The following is a 20,632-nucleotide window of genomic DNA, read 5'->3' as shown; positions in this document are numbered from 1 at the left end:
TATAATTTTTTTGGGCCAACAATAGTGAACAGAATTATGCATATTACGATGAGCTGTTCCAAAATCAAGAGATATCACTAGACCTGATTGATTTTAATTAATTTGGTCAGCAAGGAAATAATACTTTATTTTTAGACATGTGCAATCAGTTGACAAAAATAATTTGATTGTCGTAACCAAATTGTGCCAGGATAATCCGCTGGCCGATGGCATGATGTCTATAATAATCTTTAATTTCTAAGTTTCCATAAACTTAACCAAAAAAAAATCAGCCGATCATGAAGGCTGGAATATTATCGATTTTTCTTAGTACTTTCTTCATGTAAATCTAAGCTGGAAAAAAAATTTAGAATCTTTTCAAAATATTTGTAACAAGAAAAAGTTGTGTAATTAAAATAAATAAAAGGGTAAACAAAGTATTCACAATATAAAACAGGAGATGATGTGTACACACACACCCAATCGCTGAGCGGAACGGAAACACTTGCGCCTCGATTCCAATATCTGGCGATGATAAATTAATTAAATTAATAAATAGCAAATAAATAAGGAGGAAATATTGAAAGTGGTACGGCACACATATGATGTGGTGGGGTTAGACAACGCATTACCAACATAAGCAACTCATCTTTCACGAACAAACATGTCGGCCTAAATCCGTGGTGCCTCTCCTCCACTTTATTAAGGACAGCCTCTTGCTTCTTGTTTCTTGGAGTTTTCATGGTTGGCAATATGTGTGTGTATATGTATAAATATGTTAACGTGTAAATAATAATTCCTCTGGGCTTAATATCCAAAGGCCCCACGAGGAGGGCACACACTTAATTTTTAATACAAGGATGAGCTGAGCATAAGTAGTAATTAAGCTTTAAACCGTCATGATTTAATATAAAAAGACGAGTGGAATCACTTTCTTTTTCAACCAAACTCCCCCTTCATTAAATACTCTATAATTTGTGTTTTGGTGTCAAGAAAGTTATCCGGAAAAAAAAAAGAAAGAACTTTTTTACTTGCTATGTTGAATCATAGATGTGCCCACTTGAAATGAGAAATTGCTTGATTTATGACTGAAACTTAATATTAACCAAGTCAAGATTAGTTAAAGAATTAATAGAAGATGAGCTAGCTGGGGTGGTTTCGACAATGGGGTCTGCAAATTTTGCTGCGAAGAGGGAGGGCGCGAGCAAAGAAAGGAGCTTAACAACAACCACTTAGTTGACTCTCTAATAATACCCAATCAATCATGCCCCCACGCATCATCATTTATCAAAAGTTTGCCTTCTTCAATTGCGCCTCTCATCTGTCCCTCTTTTTCCATATTTTTGGCAAATCCCACTTTTAACCAAAATTAAAAAAGCCAATTAAAAAAATCTAGTCTTTCCTTTCGCTTTCTTCTCTCTCGTCATCGCTGTAAATAAGTTTCTCTCTCTGGGGGCTCATGGAGGTTTGATCAATATTCCCCCATAAACAAGATTTCTCATCCTTCATAAAAACAACATTACGTATTCCTACCAGAAGGAAACACTTTCGAGGTGGTGTTTGATGGGGGCGTATTGATTCTTTGTGGGATATACCTATTTGGGTTTTCTTATTCCTCCTTCAAGAAATATCTAGAACGGGGTGCTCGATTCATCGCATTCTAAGGGATTGTTTTTTGGCAGATTGGGGATTCAACAGAAGTTCATCGGAAGGTACATCGGTTTTATTTTGATTGTGCTGTTTTATCTTTTGTGTGTATGTATTGGGTTTCTCGAAGTTCACGAGGGAATCACCCAATCTGTAAGAACAACTGTTTTAATATTTAAACGAGTAGTTTAGCTTTAGAACTCTGAGTATTAACTACTTCCTCTGGCTTCGATGTTTGCGCAGGCAAACCTGCAGAGACTAATTGGTTTTGACCGTTACAACCAATTCGTTTCGGGGTCTCAGAAACCTCGTTGGAGTTGTTGGTAGTTTGGTGAGAAGGAAGAAACTCTGCGAAGACATGTCGATTTCAGTTGAGTGATTTCGGATTGATTGAGGTTTGACCAAACCTTCTGCGGATATATCATTGGGTGAATTGTCTTGACGTGTGAAGTTTTGGACCCTTTTATGAATCTGATTCCTAAGTGAGGCTGATTTGCTTAAGAGGGAGCCATGAGGTTTCTAAGCCTTGTGGGGAATTCTTTCGGCTGTTCAGCCTCTGGGGAGAGATTGGTTTCTGCAGCAAGAGATGGCGACATTCAAGAGGCCAAAGCCTTATTGGAATATAATCCTCGACTCGCGAGGTACTCTACTTTTGGAGTTCGAAATTCCCCTCTGCATTACTCTGCAGCTCATGGCCATCATGAGGTATTTGCAATTCTCTAATGCACTCGATCTTTTTTCTCGTATCAAGGTCGCAGATTGTTATTGTTCTTGATTGTGTTTTGCATGCTGTGCAGATAGTATATCTCTTGCTGGAATCTGGAGTTGATATAAATCTCAGAAACTATCGGGGTCAGGTGAAGTCATGTTCTTTTTCTCGAATGATTTCTTCTTTCACATTTAAATTTCCTTCTCTATAAAGCTGTGTGCTTTTGGTATGAATAACGTTATGTTTTGATTCAACGATTGTTCATATAAACAGACTGCATTGATGCAAGCTTGTCAACATGGTCACTGGGAGGTGGTACAGATCCTGATTCTGTTCAACGCCAATGTAAATCCAATAGTCCTGGACAATTTGTGTTTTTTATTACCACCAGTTAAAGGTTTTTTTTTTTTTGGATGAAATGAGTGGTGAAAAGATGTTTGTGAAACGGGATTGCAGATTCATAAAGCGGATTATCTTAATGGAGGTACGGCACTGCACTTGGCTGCTTTAAATGGCCATTCCAGGTGTATCCGTCTCCTCCTTGCAGACTACATACCCAGCATCCCTGACTTTTGGAGTAAACTGCAGAAAGGTGATCATAAATCGATCCCTGACTTTGATGACAGGTACTTTCACTCCCCCCCCCCCCAAAAAAAAAAAATCCTCTTGAAGTCATAGATCATGTGTTATGCTGTTAGATTGAGTTCGTTTTGTCTTCATTTGTTGGATACAAGTGGTCTTCGCGAGGTAATTAACAGAACTTCTGATGGAGGGATCACTGCTCTGCATATGGCAGCATTGAATGGCCATGTTGAAAGTGTGCAATTACTCTTAGACCTGGGAGCTTATGTGTCTGAGGTTACTGTAGAGGATGGAACTACAATTGATCTAATTGGTAATTTTCACATTCTGGCATTCTCTGGTTTTTGTGATTTTTTTTCCTGGAATGTGATATTTTGACATCAAACATTTACTTTGGAGATGCGCTTTTTCCCCCAAATCTAAACAAGTGAATTATATAATCATGGTAGAGGCAAACATGCATTATATTAAACAGAATATATTCATGTGTATCGGAGAAATATTTTGAAGTTAACAGAGACATAGTATTCCTCTGTCGGCATCTTATAATAAATCTCTGGAATGTAATCTTCATACAGAGATATTACAGTTAAATATTCCTTCTTATAAAAGAAAGGTAGTCACTGCTGAAGAGTCCAGTCTCCCCGCTTGTATTTAGCATTTTAGCCCGTTGTGCTTTTCAAATATGGCTGATAATATTAAGCTATAAATGAAGATAAAAAATAACAATAAGCGAGGGACGATTTTGTCACTTTGCTTCTACTAATTGTGTCTATTCTTACTTGCAGGTGCTGGGAGCTCCCCCCTCCATTACGCTGCGTGTGGCGGAAATGCTCAATGCTGTCAAGTATTTTTCTAATAATTATTCTTCCTAATGAACTTGCAAAAAAAAAAAGAAGAAGAAGACTATATTGCTGGATTAAAGGTTAATTTTCTTTTCTATTCTTTGTTTTACCCTTGTTTTGTAACCTTTGTTTGCTTCAGCTTTTGATTCTCAAAGGAGCCAGTCTAACTGCTGAAAATGCAAATGGGTATGTGTCCTAAGTTTCAATTCGTTTCTGCATGTGTGATAACATCATACATATATCGCCTCTTATGGTAAAGATTTGGATAACATGGTCCTCTAGTTAATAAGTAATTGAATGATCCGCCGATGGAGCTAAACAATTCACTAAGGGTTCTGGCAGAAGCTTAGGTTGAATTTACCCTCGAAGTTTCAAATTTTGGATCATTCATGTTGCCATGATTTGATGTATTGTCAAATTCATATTACTCACCTTTTACATTAGTGCTTATAATGTTTTGTTGCATCTTGATGAGGAAACCTGCAATTTATACTGTTTCAGGCACTAGTTTATCTGGGTTTTAAATTTGCTAGCTTACTTCTGACATGTTATTTGGTTTGAAGATGGACCCCCTTGATGGTTGCTCGTTCATGGCATAGAAATTGGCTCGAGAACATGTTGACCAATGGGCCAGAAGAAGACTTGCAAGTTCTTCCTTCGCCATATTTATCTCTTCCACTTAAGAGCATTGTGAAAATTGCTAGGTATGCCTTGTCATTGCTATCCATTTACCGTTGCAACCAATTTTTCCTCTTTGTTTATACATGATTCTTTCAATGGATTTAGACTCAAAATGACGTGACAGGAATGATCATTTAAACAGTTTTTGATGGATTTTGCAAATTTGGGATCTCTTGGAGGCAAATCCCATTGCTTTTCTGCCTCTGAGCCATAAGAATTTTGTCTCATTATTTCTATTTATGTCCTAACTAAATAAATTAAGTCCTTTTAGTGCTTTTATTTTCATGTGAAGTCACCAAAATTAGATTACAGGCTAGATACGTAAAATTTGTCACTGATTTTGCGAAATTAAGGTGTATAATTAGCTTCGTATTATATTGACTCAATTTGATTAAGCAAGCTGACCAACCGTAAATATCCTCTAATTTCTCACTCCGTTTTTTTCCTCATTATGTCATGATCCTTGACAGAGAATGTGGGTGGAGGGCAGTTGAAACAACAGCACCATGTTCTGATCCATGTTCTGTTTGTTTGGAAAGGAAATGTATGGTAGCTGTGGAAGGTACATGTTCCCCAAATATGACAAATTTATATATGATGTATCAAGGGCTCTCATTCATAAGCATTGCGCTTTTGACATGCAGGTTGTGACCATGAGTTCTGCACACAATGTGCTTTGTATCTTTGTTCAACAAACTCAGCTCCAACAACTAATCAAGGACCGCCAGGCTCAATTGCATGTCCACTTTGCCGGCACGGCATTGTGTCGTACGTCAAGCTTCCTGACACGAGACCGTTGATGAAGGATGTGTCCCGGATCGCAAACTTGTCCCTATCGTTTTGCACCTGTTCCAGTGAGATATTGGAGCCTGAAGAGGAGCCTCCCAGCATGAAAACCCCCTTTTGCAAGCCAACTCACCGGGTTTCCCATTCTGCTGCTTCGTTCCGCTCCCTGAGCTGCCAGAAGTTCCCTTCTTTCAGGCTCAACTCGAGCCTGTGCTTGGGAGCCGATGTTAGCTCCTCCGTGGTTCCTAACCGGAGTCTGAGGAGCCACTTGCCGCGATGTCCTGGTTCTGGTTTTAGAAGAACATCTTCTGCCCAAGAGGGAAGAAAGTCATCCTCTTGGTTTTGTTCACTGAATCAATCTGTTGCCACTGGAGATGGATTCTGATTTTATTTTGGGGTCTCTTTTCTCTTCTTAATTCATTCCGCAAGTTTTAGCAGTGCCCGGCCTACAAGCCCTTTAAAAATCCCATGATGCAAAGCTCCAAACCTCTATTGATAGTCCATATTGGCTTGTAAATACAATACCACCCATTTGTTCAGCAGAGGAAAAAAAATTGCTTCTTTTTTCGACCGAAGTTCACACTTCAGTTTCTAGACAACCCCCCCCCCCCCAAAAAAAATTTCTGTAGGGAAATTCAATGTTTAAGGATAAAACCTACGTAGTGCAGAGACATTATTCAAAATGTGCTACACGCGCATGTGGTGTTTGCCATGCGAGAAAGCTGCTGGTTACACGCGTCTTATGTATTCTCTCACAGTTATATTCTGCAAATTCCTGTACTGGTCTTCAAGATTATGTCAAAATTACAGCGTATTTTTGGGAAATCTTGAATTTGTTACCAACAATTTCTTTTAAAATATAATTAAGCTTTTGGCAAACACACAAATGCCAAAAGAGGTAGTACATTCGCCGTACTGTGGAGAACTCTCAGTCTCTGGCTCAGCATCTTGCGGTCCAGGTGTAAATTTTATCATGCTACAATCTGAATGCTAGACTTAATATATAAAACTAAACCTTTTCTTCTAAGAAAGAATATTCGTTCGCTGGATTCAACTGTAAACATCACGCGCCTACTCGCTGTTGTTTGCATTGTGCTTGGCGTTTTGGATCAGGATATCTACATGAAAGTTTTTTTTTCCCTTTTTGAAAAAAAAAAAAAAAACTCGAAAACTAAGTGATTAGAAAGTCTAAGGCGGCTGAATTGCCTTTATTTTCTTTTTGGATGATTAACAAACTGCGGAAGAAGACTTTACTGGAGAGGAGTGGAGAAATACAAAGAACACTAAAGTGGAACAACCATATTAAAGTACTGTGTGCATACAATAATCAGAAAAACGCTTACATGGATGCCATTTCGAATAACCAGATCAAAGCTGAAAAGCTCAGGAGGAATAGCAGAAAAGTGTTGAGCTGGGAGTGGCTGACACATTGAAAGTAAAATATGAAGAAAGTAATGGAATACTAGGCTGCGGTAACAAATTTGCAAGAGCTTCCAAGTCTTGCAAGGTCAAGAAAGAGAAGGATTCAAGTTATAAAAAAAAAAAAAAACATCAACATATAGTTAAAGCTCAATTGGGATATCGCCATCACAGTTACAGTCCAGCTGCCACCACCTTCTTCTTCTTCTTCAGTCTCCGTTTGTTGCAGTAAAGAAGGCCAATGTCACCGATGCCGGCACGGGAGAGAGATTGGATGATTGAACGTCCCGGAATCATTTGAAGGGACTCTAAAGACAAGATTTTGAAGTGATATAAATGGGAAAGAATGGGTGCTCGCAGAGGAGAAGGATATGGGTTTGATATTTGATAATTTGACATAGTGAAATGAGAGAACGGTGGAAATAAGAAAGCCATGAGACTGCAAAAACATTCCAAAAATGTGTTCCAGTTTTATGGAGAGAACCTTTGAATTAATGACTCTTTCGGTGTTGATGTGTCTGTCTGCCCTCTGTCACTTTCTCTGCTCCAGCGAGAGGTCATGTTTGGTTTTCATGAAAGAAAGAAAGCAAAAGTGGGAAGTGATGTGAGAGGAGAAGGCATAAAGTACGCATAAGAATTAAGCAATGTGACTCGACCATCTCTCTCTCTCTCTCTGCTTCTCTTCTGTCCTCACATCTTTTACCCCCTCAGTCACGTAAATTATTGAGAAACCCATACGCACATATAAGAAAACAAACACGTATGTGGGAACTTGGACTCAAATTTCCAAGAAAGCCAAAGTTGAAACAGTATGGGGCATGGCCGCAATCAATTCTTACGAGAGAAGGGTAAAACAAATACTGCTAAATTTCATCCAAAAAAAAGAAGAGAGGAGAAAAAAAATAAATGAAGGGATTAATGATAGGGAATCGAAAATATGCAATGCACTTGGTCTTGTCACTTACTTCTCATCACTATATCCTTGCAGCTCCTCGTGGGATTCTTAATTTTAATCTTTCTGATACACTCACATGGTTGCTGACTTGAGCTTTAAAGGTTGTGAGCAAGATTGAAACTTGTTTCCATGAAAGACAAGAAACCAAACATAAATGCAATATGGGGGATATACTCTGCCTTATTGGTATTAGCCTTTTACCATAACAAGGAGCTAGAAACCTGAAAAACAGGCCAAGGGATCAAAATATACTATAGATATACGGGGTTGAGCTGTGAATTTGGAGAAGAAGCTATATGTAAACGAAATGAATGAAAGGGAGAATTTTGAGTTTTTTGGTTTTTGGTATTGTAATGATGATGCATGGGAGGAGGGTGATGGGACAAGACATGGGGAATCCAGTAGGTCTTAAAGGTGAGAGGGCAGAGTCATATCTCTTTCAAGCGTTGAACTTTGTTGCAGCCGCCTACGTAAGACAAACATAAGATCATGCAACACCTACAGTACCATGCTTTGCTCTGTTCTGTTTCATCCTCTAATTCCTTCCTTCCTCCTCATCCTGAAAACCCATTTTCCTCCACCTACCTCCTCCTTCACACTCTTCTACCAATCCTTTTCTTCCATTATTTTCACTGGCCCCCAGATTTTTATTTTCTTTTTCGTGTATAAGAAAAGCAGATATCTGCTATTTATGCTTTGTCAGCTCGTCCTTCAGCCTTTGCCATTAAACTCATCGCTGGTTTCGGACGTGGAAAGAGAGTTATCTAAAATCTCTTCTCACGTAAGGTTAAGAACGGCACTAACCTATTTAGAGCTAATTTGAAAGTGCCATAATAGCCTTCACCAATGGCAAATTTTAGTTCTAATAAAAAAAAAAATATAAAGCATGTATATAAGAAGAGTTTTATTTTAGTATTGTTGGAAAAACAGGCCAAACATATTAGGCCGGTCCATTTAAAAAGAGGGTCAACTTTATAATTTGGGATCTTCAAAAATAAGTTGGATTTAAAATAATCGCCCTATAAGGTTGAAAATTAAAAAAGCTGACTTGTTTAAACCTGCATTTTGATTTTTTTTTCTACTTTCAAAATTTAAAACTAATCTAGTGGCATGAATATTATAATATTTATTTTTTTAACCTCAAAAAGAAAACCCTGAGTTAGAAATAAAGAAGCAAAACACTCCGTTATTCACAACAATCACTTAATATATTTTAAAAAATGGATAATTTTTTTTAAAAAAAAAAACTATGATACGTGCATGGTCTACACGTTTTACGGAAAGTATAGATTTACTATTAAAAATTATTTTTCTTGACCACTATTTTTTTAATTTTAGTATAAATAAAATTTTTTAATTTGAAATTAAGAAATAATCTACATCTTCAAACTAAGAAAACCAAAATAATTTACATCTTCAGATAAAAAAATGTGAATTAGCACAATAACAAATTCTTTTTAGAAATTACATTTTAAAAAAAATAAAAAATGGAAAAAAGTTCAAAGAAAATTAAATTTAAAAAAATTTATTATGAACAAAAAAATTCAAAGCAATTCACATATCTAATTTCTTTCTATTTGTTTAGAAAAGAGGGAACGAGACGTGATTCGACAATTCTCTTTATTAATATTCCCTCCAACTTTTTGTTTATATGACCACTTGATTAAATTAAATTCAAGTATTGTTGGGCTTAATTAAGGATATTTCGCGGTGGATTTTCTAAAGGCATTTTTAACATTTATACGAATCCGAATACAAAACTCATAATTAAGTAGTCAAAACTCCTTCCACTAAATTTGATACCTATTATTGGTAGTCCCTCCAATCCCATAATATAATAAGTTTTGTCTAAAACATTAATGTTTTTCCTTATTATAAAACTTTTCAATCCATATGATTAACCAAACTTCTTTAACTAATGATTTTTATTCATGATAATTTTGATATTTTACCAAAAATAACTAATGCTGACTAGATTCATTAATTGAAGTAAAAAGTCATTAGATACTTATGATATGATAGGGATGAGAGAGTATATTTCTGATTTTTATTGTGGCATTGGTTTTAATAATTATTGTCAAACTTATGAGTTAACTCTTTTATGGCATGTTCAGTTAGTTACAAAAATCAGGATTATCTGTAATCTTAATATAGATGGCTGATTCATTTGTTTGGTTTGGTCTTTATAATGTAAATAGGATTACATTTTCTAATGTTGATTATCTGAAGTAATGTAAAAGGGATTGGACTGATGGAACATATGAATAAGGATTACAACATGTGAGAATATGGTAAAAAAACATTTTTCGCCCCCACCTGCTCCATAATCTCCTTGACCACACATCTACCTACTCACATATCTCTTCATCCACTACCCTCCTCCTCCATTTCCATTACCACCATCAAGCTTCATCATTATGGGTGTCACCGCTTCATCCCTAGTGAGTGCCGCCACTCATTAAACTCCTGCCATTTATCGACTTCGCCACCACCATCAATTTCCCTACTTAGCAATGGTGATTAAACTCAGGAATCAAGTTATTTGGGTCTTTCATGTAGATCTTGAAGACTCGTCCTGAATTCTCGATAAATACCTCCCACGGAAATGACTTGAAGTGAAAACCACAAACAAAAGTAGACTAGAAAAAGTGGGTAAAATAGTAGCGGCAAAGAAAAGCTGTGGCCACTCACTTGAACAAACTTTTTTTGCCTTACAAACCATTAAGCGATGAATCAATTAGATAGTGGCAATGCTTGACCATTTTCATTTGGATCAGAAGGCAACGAAACATACTAATGACATTTAGGACCGGCAATATACATTAACTTTAACGGCCCTCTACCTCGTTTGTCATTGTAGTCCTGATTTCTCTTTCGTCTTCCACCCAATGGTTCTATTTTTGTTTTTAGCCTTTCAAATCATTTTGCCTTGATTATGTTTCTAGACACTAGTTATGGCGACAAGCGATGAAAAAAGAGGAGGAGGGAGACAATCATGGAAGGGAAGGGGGTAAGGGAAAATACGATAAATATATTTTAGTCTTTTTTCTGTTTTTGTAAATTATTAAAATTAACATAAAAACTATTATCTTGTTGAGATTTCTAATATTAAAGCAAACAAACTTAGTGTAATCATTGTTACATTGCACTATATTCCATCAGTCACATTTGAATTCACGATGAAATGTCTCTTTGTTCCAACTACCACGCAGATCCCTTATAGAAGATAGGCTAGTTCTCTTGAAGAGAATCTTTTCTATGATCATACTCCATCATGTTCTACATGTTACATTACATTTCATTACTTATAATTCAATGAACCAAATGTTTTTACATTTTAACTTATCAAATTGTGTTGATTCGTTGTTAAACTTGTGTTAGCTATAAACTTGGTTAAACTTATGAGGTCACTCATTGAGTTTATTACTTTTATTTTTTTAACTTATGAAATTGTGTTAATTCACTTTTAAACTCGTATTAAATTTTTTCTTTAATTATATTTAGTGACTTTATATATGAATTTTATGAAAAATTATTTGTTAGATATGATAAATTATGAATGTTGATGAATTTAATTTCAATTATTTGGATTTAAAATATATTTAAATGAAAGTACTCCTCCAATCCTTAATATAAGACATATTTAACTAATTTGATTAGATTAAGAAAGTTAGGTAAGTTAGTTAATTATAAGAAATATGACATATTTTTTCTAAAACACCATAATTATCTGTCTTAATATCTTTCCTCTCTCCTCTACTTGATTATGGTTGGAAAAGTATTCACAGGGATAATTTAAAAAAACTGATAAATATAATAAATAGGTTTTATATTTAAGATAAAAATTAACTCAATAATTGGGTTTTATATTAAAGACCGGAGGAGTATTATCATTTCTTATATATTAATTATTTAATTTTATATTTTTAATACCAATTCTTTAATAAAAATAAAGGGAGAATTACAATGAGGTCCCAAGTAATTAAAAAACAAGTCCCAGAGGTTGTCATTCTTACTGTAGGACTTGTTATTACAGGCTGTTCAGGTTGTTACTTGGGACTTCGTAGTGATTATTTCTCTTATGTGGGACTTGAATGTAATTCTCCAAAAATAAATTCTTGCGAATAGTATATTCAAGTTTATACCCCTATCGATTAAACTCCCGCGTATGATCAAGAACCGCGTCACTGAGCTTTGAATTGAGGCCGGGAGGTTCATGCTTTTGCGGAACAAGAGAATTAAACTTTACCAGATCAAAGATTTTATCTGTATATATGAATATATGTAATTTTTCGTAAGATTATACATTAATGATTAATAATTAATCGTTATGTTGGTGAAATTTTGTCCAAATGCTTTATTTCCATAAAAACTCTCGCCTTTTGTTAAAAGAATAGGAGGAATTGACTTCAAGGCTTTATTTGGTTGGAGGATTGTTGAGAGGAGGGGAGGAGAGGCTAGAGGGGAAGGGAGGGGATAAGTGTGTTTGGTTGAGAAAAATAAAGGAGAGAGGAGAAAAAAAATTTGTCTTTTAGTGCTCCTCTCTCTTCCCTATGCTCCCTTCTAAATTTAGAGTTTTTTTTAGAATGGAGAGAAATATTATGTCTTATGTTGACCAAACTACCTATATTAACTTTTCAATATTTCTAAGTTTGTCCATTTTATTAAAAATCTTTTTTTCACTTCTTTATCTTTTTAGCCACTAATAATATTTGATAATGATAATATATTATAATTATATAATATATAGATATCATATATATTAATATATGCATATCATAATGTGTGTATATAATTATATATGATAGCCTGTGTGTATTATAATTTCAGATGATATGCATATATTAATATATACATATCATAATGTGTGTGTTATAATTTTTTTAGTTTTATCATTTTTTTTATTGCATGTAAGTGAGGTAATTGGTTTTTTTTTAAATTGATAAATTAAGAAATAATAATTTTGATATAAATATTGTAATAAAAAAATAAATTAGTCTAAATATAGAGATAAGGGCATATTTGTCAATTTATAATTACTTTCCCTCCCCTCTTCTTATGAACCAAACAAGAAATCTTCTCTCTCTTCCCCTCCCCTCTAACCAAACAAAACTATGACCTCCCTTCCCCTCGCTTCCCCTTTCTTTAATTAACCTCCTCCCGTTAAACCAAACAAAGCCTAAGAGAATATGAGTTACTCTTTCGGTTGTAAATATAAAACTCTTTTTATAGTGTAAATTACACTATAAAAAGGGTCTTATATTTAAGATTGGATGAGTATTAAATATGATAACTATTTAATAGAAAATTTTTTTTACAGTAAAATACAAAAACACTTGTTTTAAAGTAATTTATACTATTATTTCCTCTGACTCTATATACATAAGCAAGATTAATTCTAAACGTAAGCAAAGTTTTTGTTTTCCCTGAAATTATAAACCATATGTTTATTTTTATGCTATTAAAATGCTTTTACCTTCATTATCGCGCATTCTCCCTCACTTATTCCTGTTATATACGAGTATAAATATAAAAAAAATAGATTTATTGCTTTTTAGCTCATTTTACACGACTTTAATTACTTGCCTTGGTTAGTTAATTAAATTGCTTTCCAAGAACCAAGAGTGTCGAGTGGACTGGAAACCAGGAGCAAGGAGAGAGGCAAGAGCCAAGAAAAGATTGGATAGGGGAGAATAAAAGGAAGTGAAGTGAAGCAAGCAAGGAATCATAACCAAAATGGCTCTTCTTTCTTCGATTTCTTCGTCCCCTCGTTCTCCTTCTCCTTTTCTATTCAACCATCTTCTGCATTCTCCTCCTCCTCCTCCTCCTTCTTGCTCCTTCATTTCCAGGCTTTGCTTCACTTCTTTCAATCTCAGCACCCAATTCTCTTCTTCACCCATCTCTGCAATGCCTCCTTCTTCCCCCAAAATCGATACCTCTTTGCTTACCCTCGACGAGTCTTTCTACGACGACGATCTCTGGGCCGCTTCCTCCCTCCGCGTCCGCTCCTTTCGCGAATTCCCCCCCGACACCTTCGGCCTCCAGGTCAGTCTTCTACTTCCATTTCTTTTATGTTTACAGTTTTCATTATTTAATCACTCAGAAGCAGGGAAAAATTGGGACTACATTTCTGAATTCCCATCTGAGTAGGAATAGCTGAGTCCTCGCACATGGGACCGTCTTTGAAATTTCCCCTTCTTCTTTTTTTTTTTCGATGGTTGAGTGGGGTAGTGGTTCTTGGAATCCATGTAGGTAGTGACTCATTACATTTTCGTACAACGGGATGCATAGCATATTACGGATTCAATGTTGTTTTCAGTTTCTTTTTCCTTTTCCTTCGTTATCAAGGTTATAATTGGTTTCCCGATTTCATTTCATCTTCATTAAGTTTTATTAGGATCTTGTGAAGTGCTTGACTGAGCGCGAATTTGAAGCACTCAAGGAACGTGTTTCAGGGACAAGAGCAGGCCTTAGAAGAGTCTCTTGCATAAATGCTTCCCTTCCGGAATCGCTTGTATCAAGGATTTGCAGTGAATTATGCTCTGCATGTAAGGTTTGTTTCTTTCGCAGATTCTTTTGATCTATCAATTAACGTTTTTCCAAATAGATTTCCTCGAGCCAACTAAGGCATATATCTAATGGCGAGTGTCATTTATTGACATGCATATGTATAGACGTTGCTCGGTGGTTGGGAAATAAACAAGCTGCAAAATGGGTAACAGAGAATGGGAAAATAGTACTAGTAGTTAGTCTCACTCTTCTGAAGCCAGCAGACTCCTAATTTTAAGAAGTGCTAACCCCCTCATTCTTTTCCTTCTCTATCTGGACGTGGTATGAAGAAAATATGTCATAGCTTTGTTCTATCTGCTCGAATAGTATGTCAGATTTTTGATTCCATGTACTAGTTTGTTTGCACAACCTGTGGAATGATCTATGGTTCGCCAGCATAATGATGTACGGCTTCGATTGCAAGTGCAAATGTGTGTAGAATCAAGATATTTCTTGTGTAGTGGACTTTTTCATAATCTGCTAAGAAATCTCCAGTCTGCAGGCTGTTCGTATTCATTAGACAGTCATGGATTCTGGTCCGCTCGCAGTTGTACTTCCAGCTTTTAACCTCAAGCTTATCATTTTAGCATTACAGCGTATTTCTTTGTAGACTTAGCAATCACGTATTAACTTCGTTTAATGTGCTTCCGCTCTGTCTGTCTGATTAGATATTTATATCAGTTTTCAGGTTCTTGTGTCTTGACAAAATTAATTTTATTTTAGTTAAATTTGTAGTTTTCTGCCAATGGAGAAGACAGAATTGTAGTTGGTACACTTGATTTAAATCAGTGCCTCTGCCTACCTGATGAAATTTCAGGAACGAAGCCAGAGGTATATATTCGGGAACATTGTTAATATGAACATCCACATCCACACACACCCATATGTAAATGAGGTCACATTAGATTTCTGCTAGGAATTCGTTAATAATTATTCTGTGGTTGCTAATTCGAATCCATTGATCAGGTAATGGGATCTGATATCACAAGGGCATACCTCAGTAATGTCTGTGTTGCCAAAGAGTTGCAGAGAAATGGGTTGGGCTATGCTCTTCTTGAAAAGGCAAAGATGGTTGCTTATGATTGGGGTAACTTGCATAATAAACTGTATGCTTAATAGATATTGATTTTGTTAACATTTTCACTTTTAAAAGAAGAGTAGTAACTATTTATTTGCACTGTTTTTAAAGTATCCAATTGCCAAGGTAATTTTCGGAGCTTGCTGTTTGGTGTAGTCAGATTTGATTAGATATCAGGGAGCCTTTTGTTCTAATCCAGTGAGGCAAACAAGATACCTCTGTCGATCGGAAAGTTTTCTATTGTTTGAAATTCCTTGGTTCTACCTATTTCTTTCCTAACAAGTAAAGGCGTGTATGTTCTCTGGTTCACATGTGAGAGAGGATAATGAATTGTTTGGAGTTCTTCTGGGCAAATATGTGAAGCTTGGAGATTATTATTATTGTCATTAGTGTAGTTACATAGCTGATTTGATTCGGTTGCTTTCTTACACCTACCAATAAGTTGTTTTTCACATCTCATTTAGGTATATAAAACTGAGATGGATGAATCAGCATTAGCTTTTCCTAGTGGAACAGAGGCACCTAATTTTGAAGTTGCTTACTTATTCTCAGGCATAACAGATCTGTATGTACATGTTGCTGTGAACAACGAACCAGCTAGGAAATTGTATGTGAAGAGTGGGTTTGTATATGAAAGTGATGAACCAGCATGGCAAGCCAGGTTCCTTGATCGACCCCGAAGACTCCTCCTATGGACAGGTCTCTCAAGGGCCTAATTTTACTGCCAAATTTTTTCTGTCTATACTATAGAAGCTCACTTTGTCGACAACCTTTCTTCATTCATATTCCATTCTTATTCTTCCTTTTTCATTCCAAATCCAAATGTAAATTTTTGTCATAGTAATAATTCTGGATGACCAAGGAATTCTTATGTGCTGATGAATTGAAGTTTCTTTAGTTGAGGAAATACTTAGATTTCGAAGTCCGTTTGCATTAATGCATTATTGTATCGATTCATGAAGATTTTTTTTTTTCCAAGAAAAGAAAAGAAAAAGAATGGGGAAGCGTTCTCTCTTGTTCGGGATAGAATCCGGGCCTTCACACCCAATGACAAAGAAGGTTCTACTCCTCCGGTCTTAAATATAAGACCTTTTTTATAGTGTAATTTATATTACAAAAAAGGTCTTAAATTATATTACAAAAAAGGTCTTATATTTAAGACCGGAGGAGTACTATTTTTCGGTTGCCAAAGGAAATAAAAAACTCTTTTTTCCGCTGTTTGGTTAGATTAGAGGCTATTGATCATGAAATCATCATGCTTGATTATTATTTATTTTTATAATAGATCAAATATTTGATTCATCACAGAACTTCAAATTGAAAGTAAATCAGGAAAAAAAATATCACTATGAAGAGAATATATAATAAAATTCGTTACAGGTTATACTATTTATGACTAGTACATAATAAACTGTACTTATTATTTCTTAAACTACAACAGTGTTTGTAATTTCTCAAATGATAGAAAGTATGTAACTGTACATACTGAAGCGTCACTATCGTAACTATCTTGAGGACAAACCCTTCTACATTAATTATATTAGACATTGTGAATGTGCATTTAATCTATAACTTTCACGAAAATGCTAGAAAATAGAAATATTCTCTTGCTATTTTATATATATATATATATATATATAAATGTCACCCAATGACAAATGTATAATAATACTACATGTCCACCCACTGTTTTATTTGAAAAGTTAGGCAATATATTAATTGACCATGAAAGCACTTAAGGCGTGCACCTAACCATTGATCAAGAAAGTGACAACTCCACAGACCATACACTTGACAAACATTTAGTTTATACTCTTTCGGTTTTTAATATAAAATTTAATTAACTAATTTAAGTAGATTAAAATTGATAAAATTATAAAATAGGTCTTATATATAGGATTAACATCAACTCCCAAATCAAGTCCTACATTAAGGAAATGAGGAATATATCTTAATGAGGATTATGATTATACTTTCCATTAATTCTTATATACGAAGCAAAAGCTCAGTATATTATTTAAACGTGCTTATGGGCACCAATTAAAATGATAACGTGAAAGATTTATAATAGGAAAACAATTAAGAGTTGTTTATTTAAAAAATTTCAATAATAATAATAATTGCATTGATTGGTCATGTATCTAACTTGAAGATTTGAAAGCTTCTCATGACCATACAAATTAATTCAGAAACCTAATGCATATAATTAAGTAGTTAAAATGAAGCATCGATCTCGTTGGCCACACAGAGCTTTCCAGCTTCTGATAAGGATCTGCCAAGTACGACTTACTACCATACACTATGTGTTTACTCTCTCTTTAAATCCATTCTTTATATATTTCTTCGCGTGTGTGTTGCTTTGGCTAGTGCATCTTTGTGATAATATTAGCATAAAGAAGATAAAGTAGGCAATTTGGCTTCCCTTGTCCGATAAATATATATATTGCACCGCGATGTCTCTCTCTGTTTTTTTTTTTGGAGTATATTTTTTCAATAATGCGAACAAACACAACTGGTTTATTAGGTAAAACCAGATTAGTTAGAGAAAACGTCATTGTCCTTTGTAAATAATAACCAATACATATAGTACTTCAATTAGAACACGCAAGTCAAACAGTGAAACAGCGCTCATCATTGAAAAAAGGCCAAACTGATCATAGCATGTTATTGAGCATGGATGCCAGAATAAATCTTAGTAGTACTAATGCGTTTGACATATCTAACGTTTCTAACTGTTCTCTTGATCTTAATTTGATTTTCTTACATTTACTTGCCAAGTTGTCTTAAACCCACTTGAGCCACACACACACACACACACACACACACACACACAAAATAGATCCTTTAGTGACTGGGAAATCATATTATTTTAGAATTAAAATCTTGAATGCATTTGGTGGATCCATATGAAGTAATTTTGGAGAAATTTCAGGAATATATGTGTGAATAGTAATAATAGCAACAACAGTTACAGAAAAACAACCAACAGTTAATGACGTACGTATATATAGATAACAGTGAACTTTATCAGACACGTACGAAAACTCTAATACATATAGCAGATTGAATTTCTACCCAAATGAAGGCATCGATTTGATTAATTTGATGTCATCCATTTGCTTTCTTGACTTTCTCTAATAATAATTCACTGGATGATCATCATGTAAATTAAAGAAATTAAGTAGAAAGTTGGAAGAATCAAATATATATATATATATATAGACAGAGAGTCACAGACAGTCAAAACTCAAGCATAAGGAAAAACAAAAAGCTTTGATTGACAGTTTGCATATGTTTCCCCTGTTCTGTACATATATAATTGCCAAAGGAGCCTCTTTTCCTCCTTCTCAGTTACTACCCTCTCCATTCAAAATCAACAAGAAAATATATAGCTAGCTACTATGTATATATATTGATAAAGAGAGAGTAATTAATGGTGGCCACATTTTTATATATGATTTGATTTGATTTGATTTATTATGCATTTTTACGAATTTCTGGTGAGCTCAGAGGCGGTGGCAAGACATCGCATGACTTCAACTTGAGCTCTCAGATATTGTACATAATCTAGGGTTTCTTCGATCAAAACAACGTCGTCATCCATGGACTCTCCTCCTGGCAACAGACTCTTGAGCATTTTCGTTCTCTTCTTCACCAACCTCTTCGCAATCCAATTCGCCATCACCTTTGGTGACCCTATTTTCTTCTTCTTCTTCTTCTTCACTACTTTACGCACCAGACGGCTGCGTTTCAAGATCCCTCTGCTTCTGCAAAGGCTAGACGACGACGTCGTACTCTGAACTTTCCCTTTCGGCCTCTGGTTCTCCGGCGAGCCAAATATGTGCTCCGTGAGGATTTTGTTGTAGCCGTCGTCGTCTGGTGAGGAGGCTTCAGCGATAAGGGCTCGGCTCCACCGTGCGGCTCCGCTTCTGGTGGAAGCCATGGCTAAATCTGCAGACAGCTTTATGGCTTTCTTTCTCTCCAAGAAGCTCATGTTGTTCTTCAACAACCTGCATTTTCCAAGACCCTTTATCCATTTCCGGAGGAATTCTCGCTTCACAGAACTGGGGTTTCGCATTCTTCTGTTCAAAGATTGATATATGGAGATATGTGGCGTCAGAAAAAGAAACCTCATGCGATCACAGTACAGCTATAGATCATCTTAAATACCAAAACTTTATGAGGTTTCTTAGGGTTTGCTTTTAGGTTCTGCGGTAAAACGATGGCACACATATAAGTAAAATGACCTTATTGATATACCTATTATTTACCTGTGACTTTTTGTTTCTTTTAAAGAACATATGTGTGTGTGTGTGGGTGCGCAAAAGCTAGCCGTGTCTCAAATTGCAGAAATCACGGGATGATGTATAATCGCAATTATTACAGATGCAAAATAGTATCATGTGAATTTTCAAAAGCAATTACGAAAAATGTCATAAAGATCACATGTAATGTTTGCTTCGATTCAAGAAGCTAAAATGGAAAACATAATGAATACCTTGCTGAAATTCTTGTATCAGACTCGGAGAGGAAGTAGAAGAAGGAGGAGGAGGGAAATGAAGTTGTTGCAGATGGAAGAAGAAAGTATCATGAGAAGAGAGAGGAACGAGGAGTGGGAAAAGCTAAGAGAGAATGAATGAGAAGGAAGAGAAAATGAAGTAAAGGGAATTTATGTGTGGTAGAAGGAGAAGAGTGGTGGGGCCAAGAAAGAAAGACAGGGCACATGGTGGCACATGGAGTGGATGGCCCACAGCCAAAACCCTAGAGAATCATGTTAAAAAGCAGAACGAGTCGTATTCCTTCGGATTAGTATGTAATAAAAGAATATACATCTACGTATACACACACATATATATGTTAAAAAGTCGAACCTTTATAAAGTGATAATGCTGCTGGTTTAAAATTAAATAAAGTGATAACGCAAACACACAGATTTTTGTATCTTAGTCTTCCAATACAAACAAAAAACTCGCTATAAAATACGAATCACGTCAAAGCATTATTCTCACACTCACATATGTCCCCACCAAAGGATGGCAAGTTGATGCCACACCCTCGTTTGTATTATAGAAATTCAATTAATCTCTTGTAACTTTTATACATATACACTACTTCTAGTCTTTAATATAAGACTTAGTTGACTAATTTAGAGAGATTAGTTAAATTAGTTATTTGTAATAAATAAATATTATCTTTTTTAAAATAGGTATTAGACGGGAGGTAGTATAAAATAATTGCGACCTGATTATGACCAATAATACAATAATGTTCATTAATGTCCATTGAAGTCCTTCTAGATGTCTCCTGATGAATACATTGAATTGGGTGTGTGTGTGGACACCAGACAATGAACATGTGTATGGAATTTGTATTATTCGTGGGATCCCATCGAAATAGCTCGA

The 20,632-nt window shown here is 35.3% G+C and overlaps 3 protein-coding genes across 4 annotated transcripts; 2 read left to right on the top strand and 1 right to left on the bottom strand.

Annotated features, from left to right (window-relative positions):
- Positions 1-1,327: 1,327 nt before the first annotated feature.
- On the top strand, positions 1,328-6,072 carry LOC114730757 (E3 ubiquitin-protein ligase XBAT32). The gene is made up of 11 exons (XM_028917862.1): positions 1,328-1,691; positions 1,870-2,331; positions 2,424-2,483; positions 2,609-2,680; positions 2,792-2,961; positions 3,070-3,230; positions 3,706-3,764; positions 3,902-3,948; positions 4,326-4,466; positions 4,914-5,005; positions 5,088-6,072. The coding sequence occupies exons 2-11, from the start codon at positions 2,137-2,139 to the stop codon at positions 5,612-5,614; spliced, it is 1,524 nt and encodes a 507-aa protein (XP_028773695.1). The 5' UTR covers positions 1,328-1,691; positions 1,870-2,136; the 3' UTR covers positions 5,615-6,072.
- Positions 6,073-13,262: 7,190 nt separating this feature from the next.
- LOC114730758 (uncharacterized) lies at positions 13,263-16,167 on the top strand. Of its 2 annotated transcripts, XM_028917863.1 has the most exons (5): positions 13,263-13,648; positions 14,001-14,156; positions 14,888-14,983; positions 15,119-15,239; positions 15,783-16,167. In XM_028917863.1, the coding sequence occupies exons 1-5, from the start codon at positions 13,340-13,342 to the stop codon at positions 15,944-15,946; spliced, it is 846 nt and encodes a 281-aa protein (XP_028773696.1). In that variant the 5' UTR covers positions 13,263-13,339; the 3' UTR covers positions 15,947-16,167. The 2 variants fall into 2 exon arrangements, with proteins under 2 accessions (XP_028773696.1, XP_028773697.1); XM_028917864.1 differs by lacking the exon at positions 14,888-14,983.
- Positions 16,168-18,479: 2,312 nt separating this feature from the next.
- Positions 18,480-19,861, bottom strand: LOC114730760 (transcription factor IBH1-like 1). The gene is made up of 2 exons (XM_028917865.1): positions 19,729-19,861; positions 18,480-19,312 (listed from the first exon to the last, which is right to left on the bottom strand). Exon 2 carries the CDS (start codon positions 19,306-19,308, stop codon positions 18,718-18,720), a length of 591 nt encoding a protein of 196 aa, XP_028773698.1. The 5' UTR covers positions 19,309-19,312; positions 19,729-19,861; the 3' UTR covers positions 18,480-18,717.
- Positions 19,862-20,632: the final 771 nt, after the last annotated feature.

The sequence above is a fragment of the Neltuma alba genome, unplaced genomic scaffold (assembly GCF_004799145.2).
Source record: "Neltuma alba isolate B1F8T4 unplaced genomic scaffold, ASM479914v2 tig00012763_pilon, whole genome shotgun sequence".
NCBI lineage: Eukaryota > Viridiplantae > Streptophyta > Magnoliopsida > Fabales > Fabaceae > Neltuma > Neltuma alba.
This window is presented reverse-complemented; position numbering and strand designations above follow the sequence as displayed.

What these genes read in the sequence shown, in the direction of transcription:
- LOC114730757 (XM_028917862.1), top strand. Translation starts at nt 2,137, where the DNA reads ATGAGGTTTCTAAGCCTTGTGGGGAATTCTTTCGGCTGTTCAGCCTCT. An exon ending in ATCCCTGACTTTGATGACAG is followed by an intron (nt 2,962 to 3,069) that starts GTACTTTCACTC and finishes GTTGGATACAAG; the next exon opens with TGGTCTTCGCGAGGTAATTA. An exon ending in ATGTATGGTAGCTGTGGAAG is followed by an intron (nt 5,006 to 5,087) that starts GTACATGTTCCC and finishes TTTGACATGCAG; the next exon opens with GTTGTGACCATGAGTTCTGC.
- LOC114730758 (XM_028917863.1), top strand. Translation starts at nt 13,340, where the DNA reads ATGGCTCTTCTTTCTTCGATTTCTTCGTCCCCTCGTTCTCCTTCTCCT. An exon ending in CCGACACCTTCGGCCTCCAG is followed by an intron (nt 13,649 to 14,000) that starts GTCAGTCTTCTA and finishes AAGTTTTATTAG; the next exon opens with GATCTTGTGAAGTGCTTGAC. An exon ending in TTTCAGGAACGAAGCCAGAG is followed by an intron (nt 14,984 to 15,118) that starts GTATATATTCGG and finishes TCCATTGATCAG; the next exon opens with GTAATGGGATCTGATATCAC.
- LOC114730760 (XM_028917865.1), bottom strand. Translation starts at nt 19,308, where the DNA reads ATGCGAAACCCCAGTTCTGTGAAGCGAGAATTCCTCCGGAAATGGATA.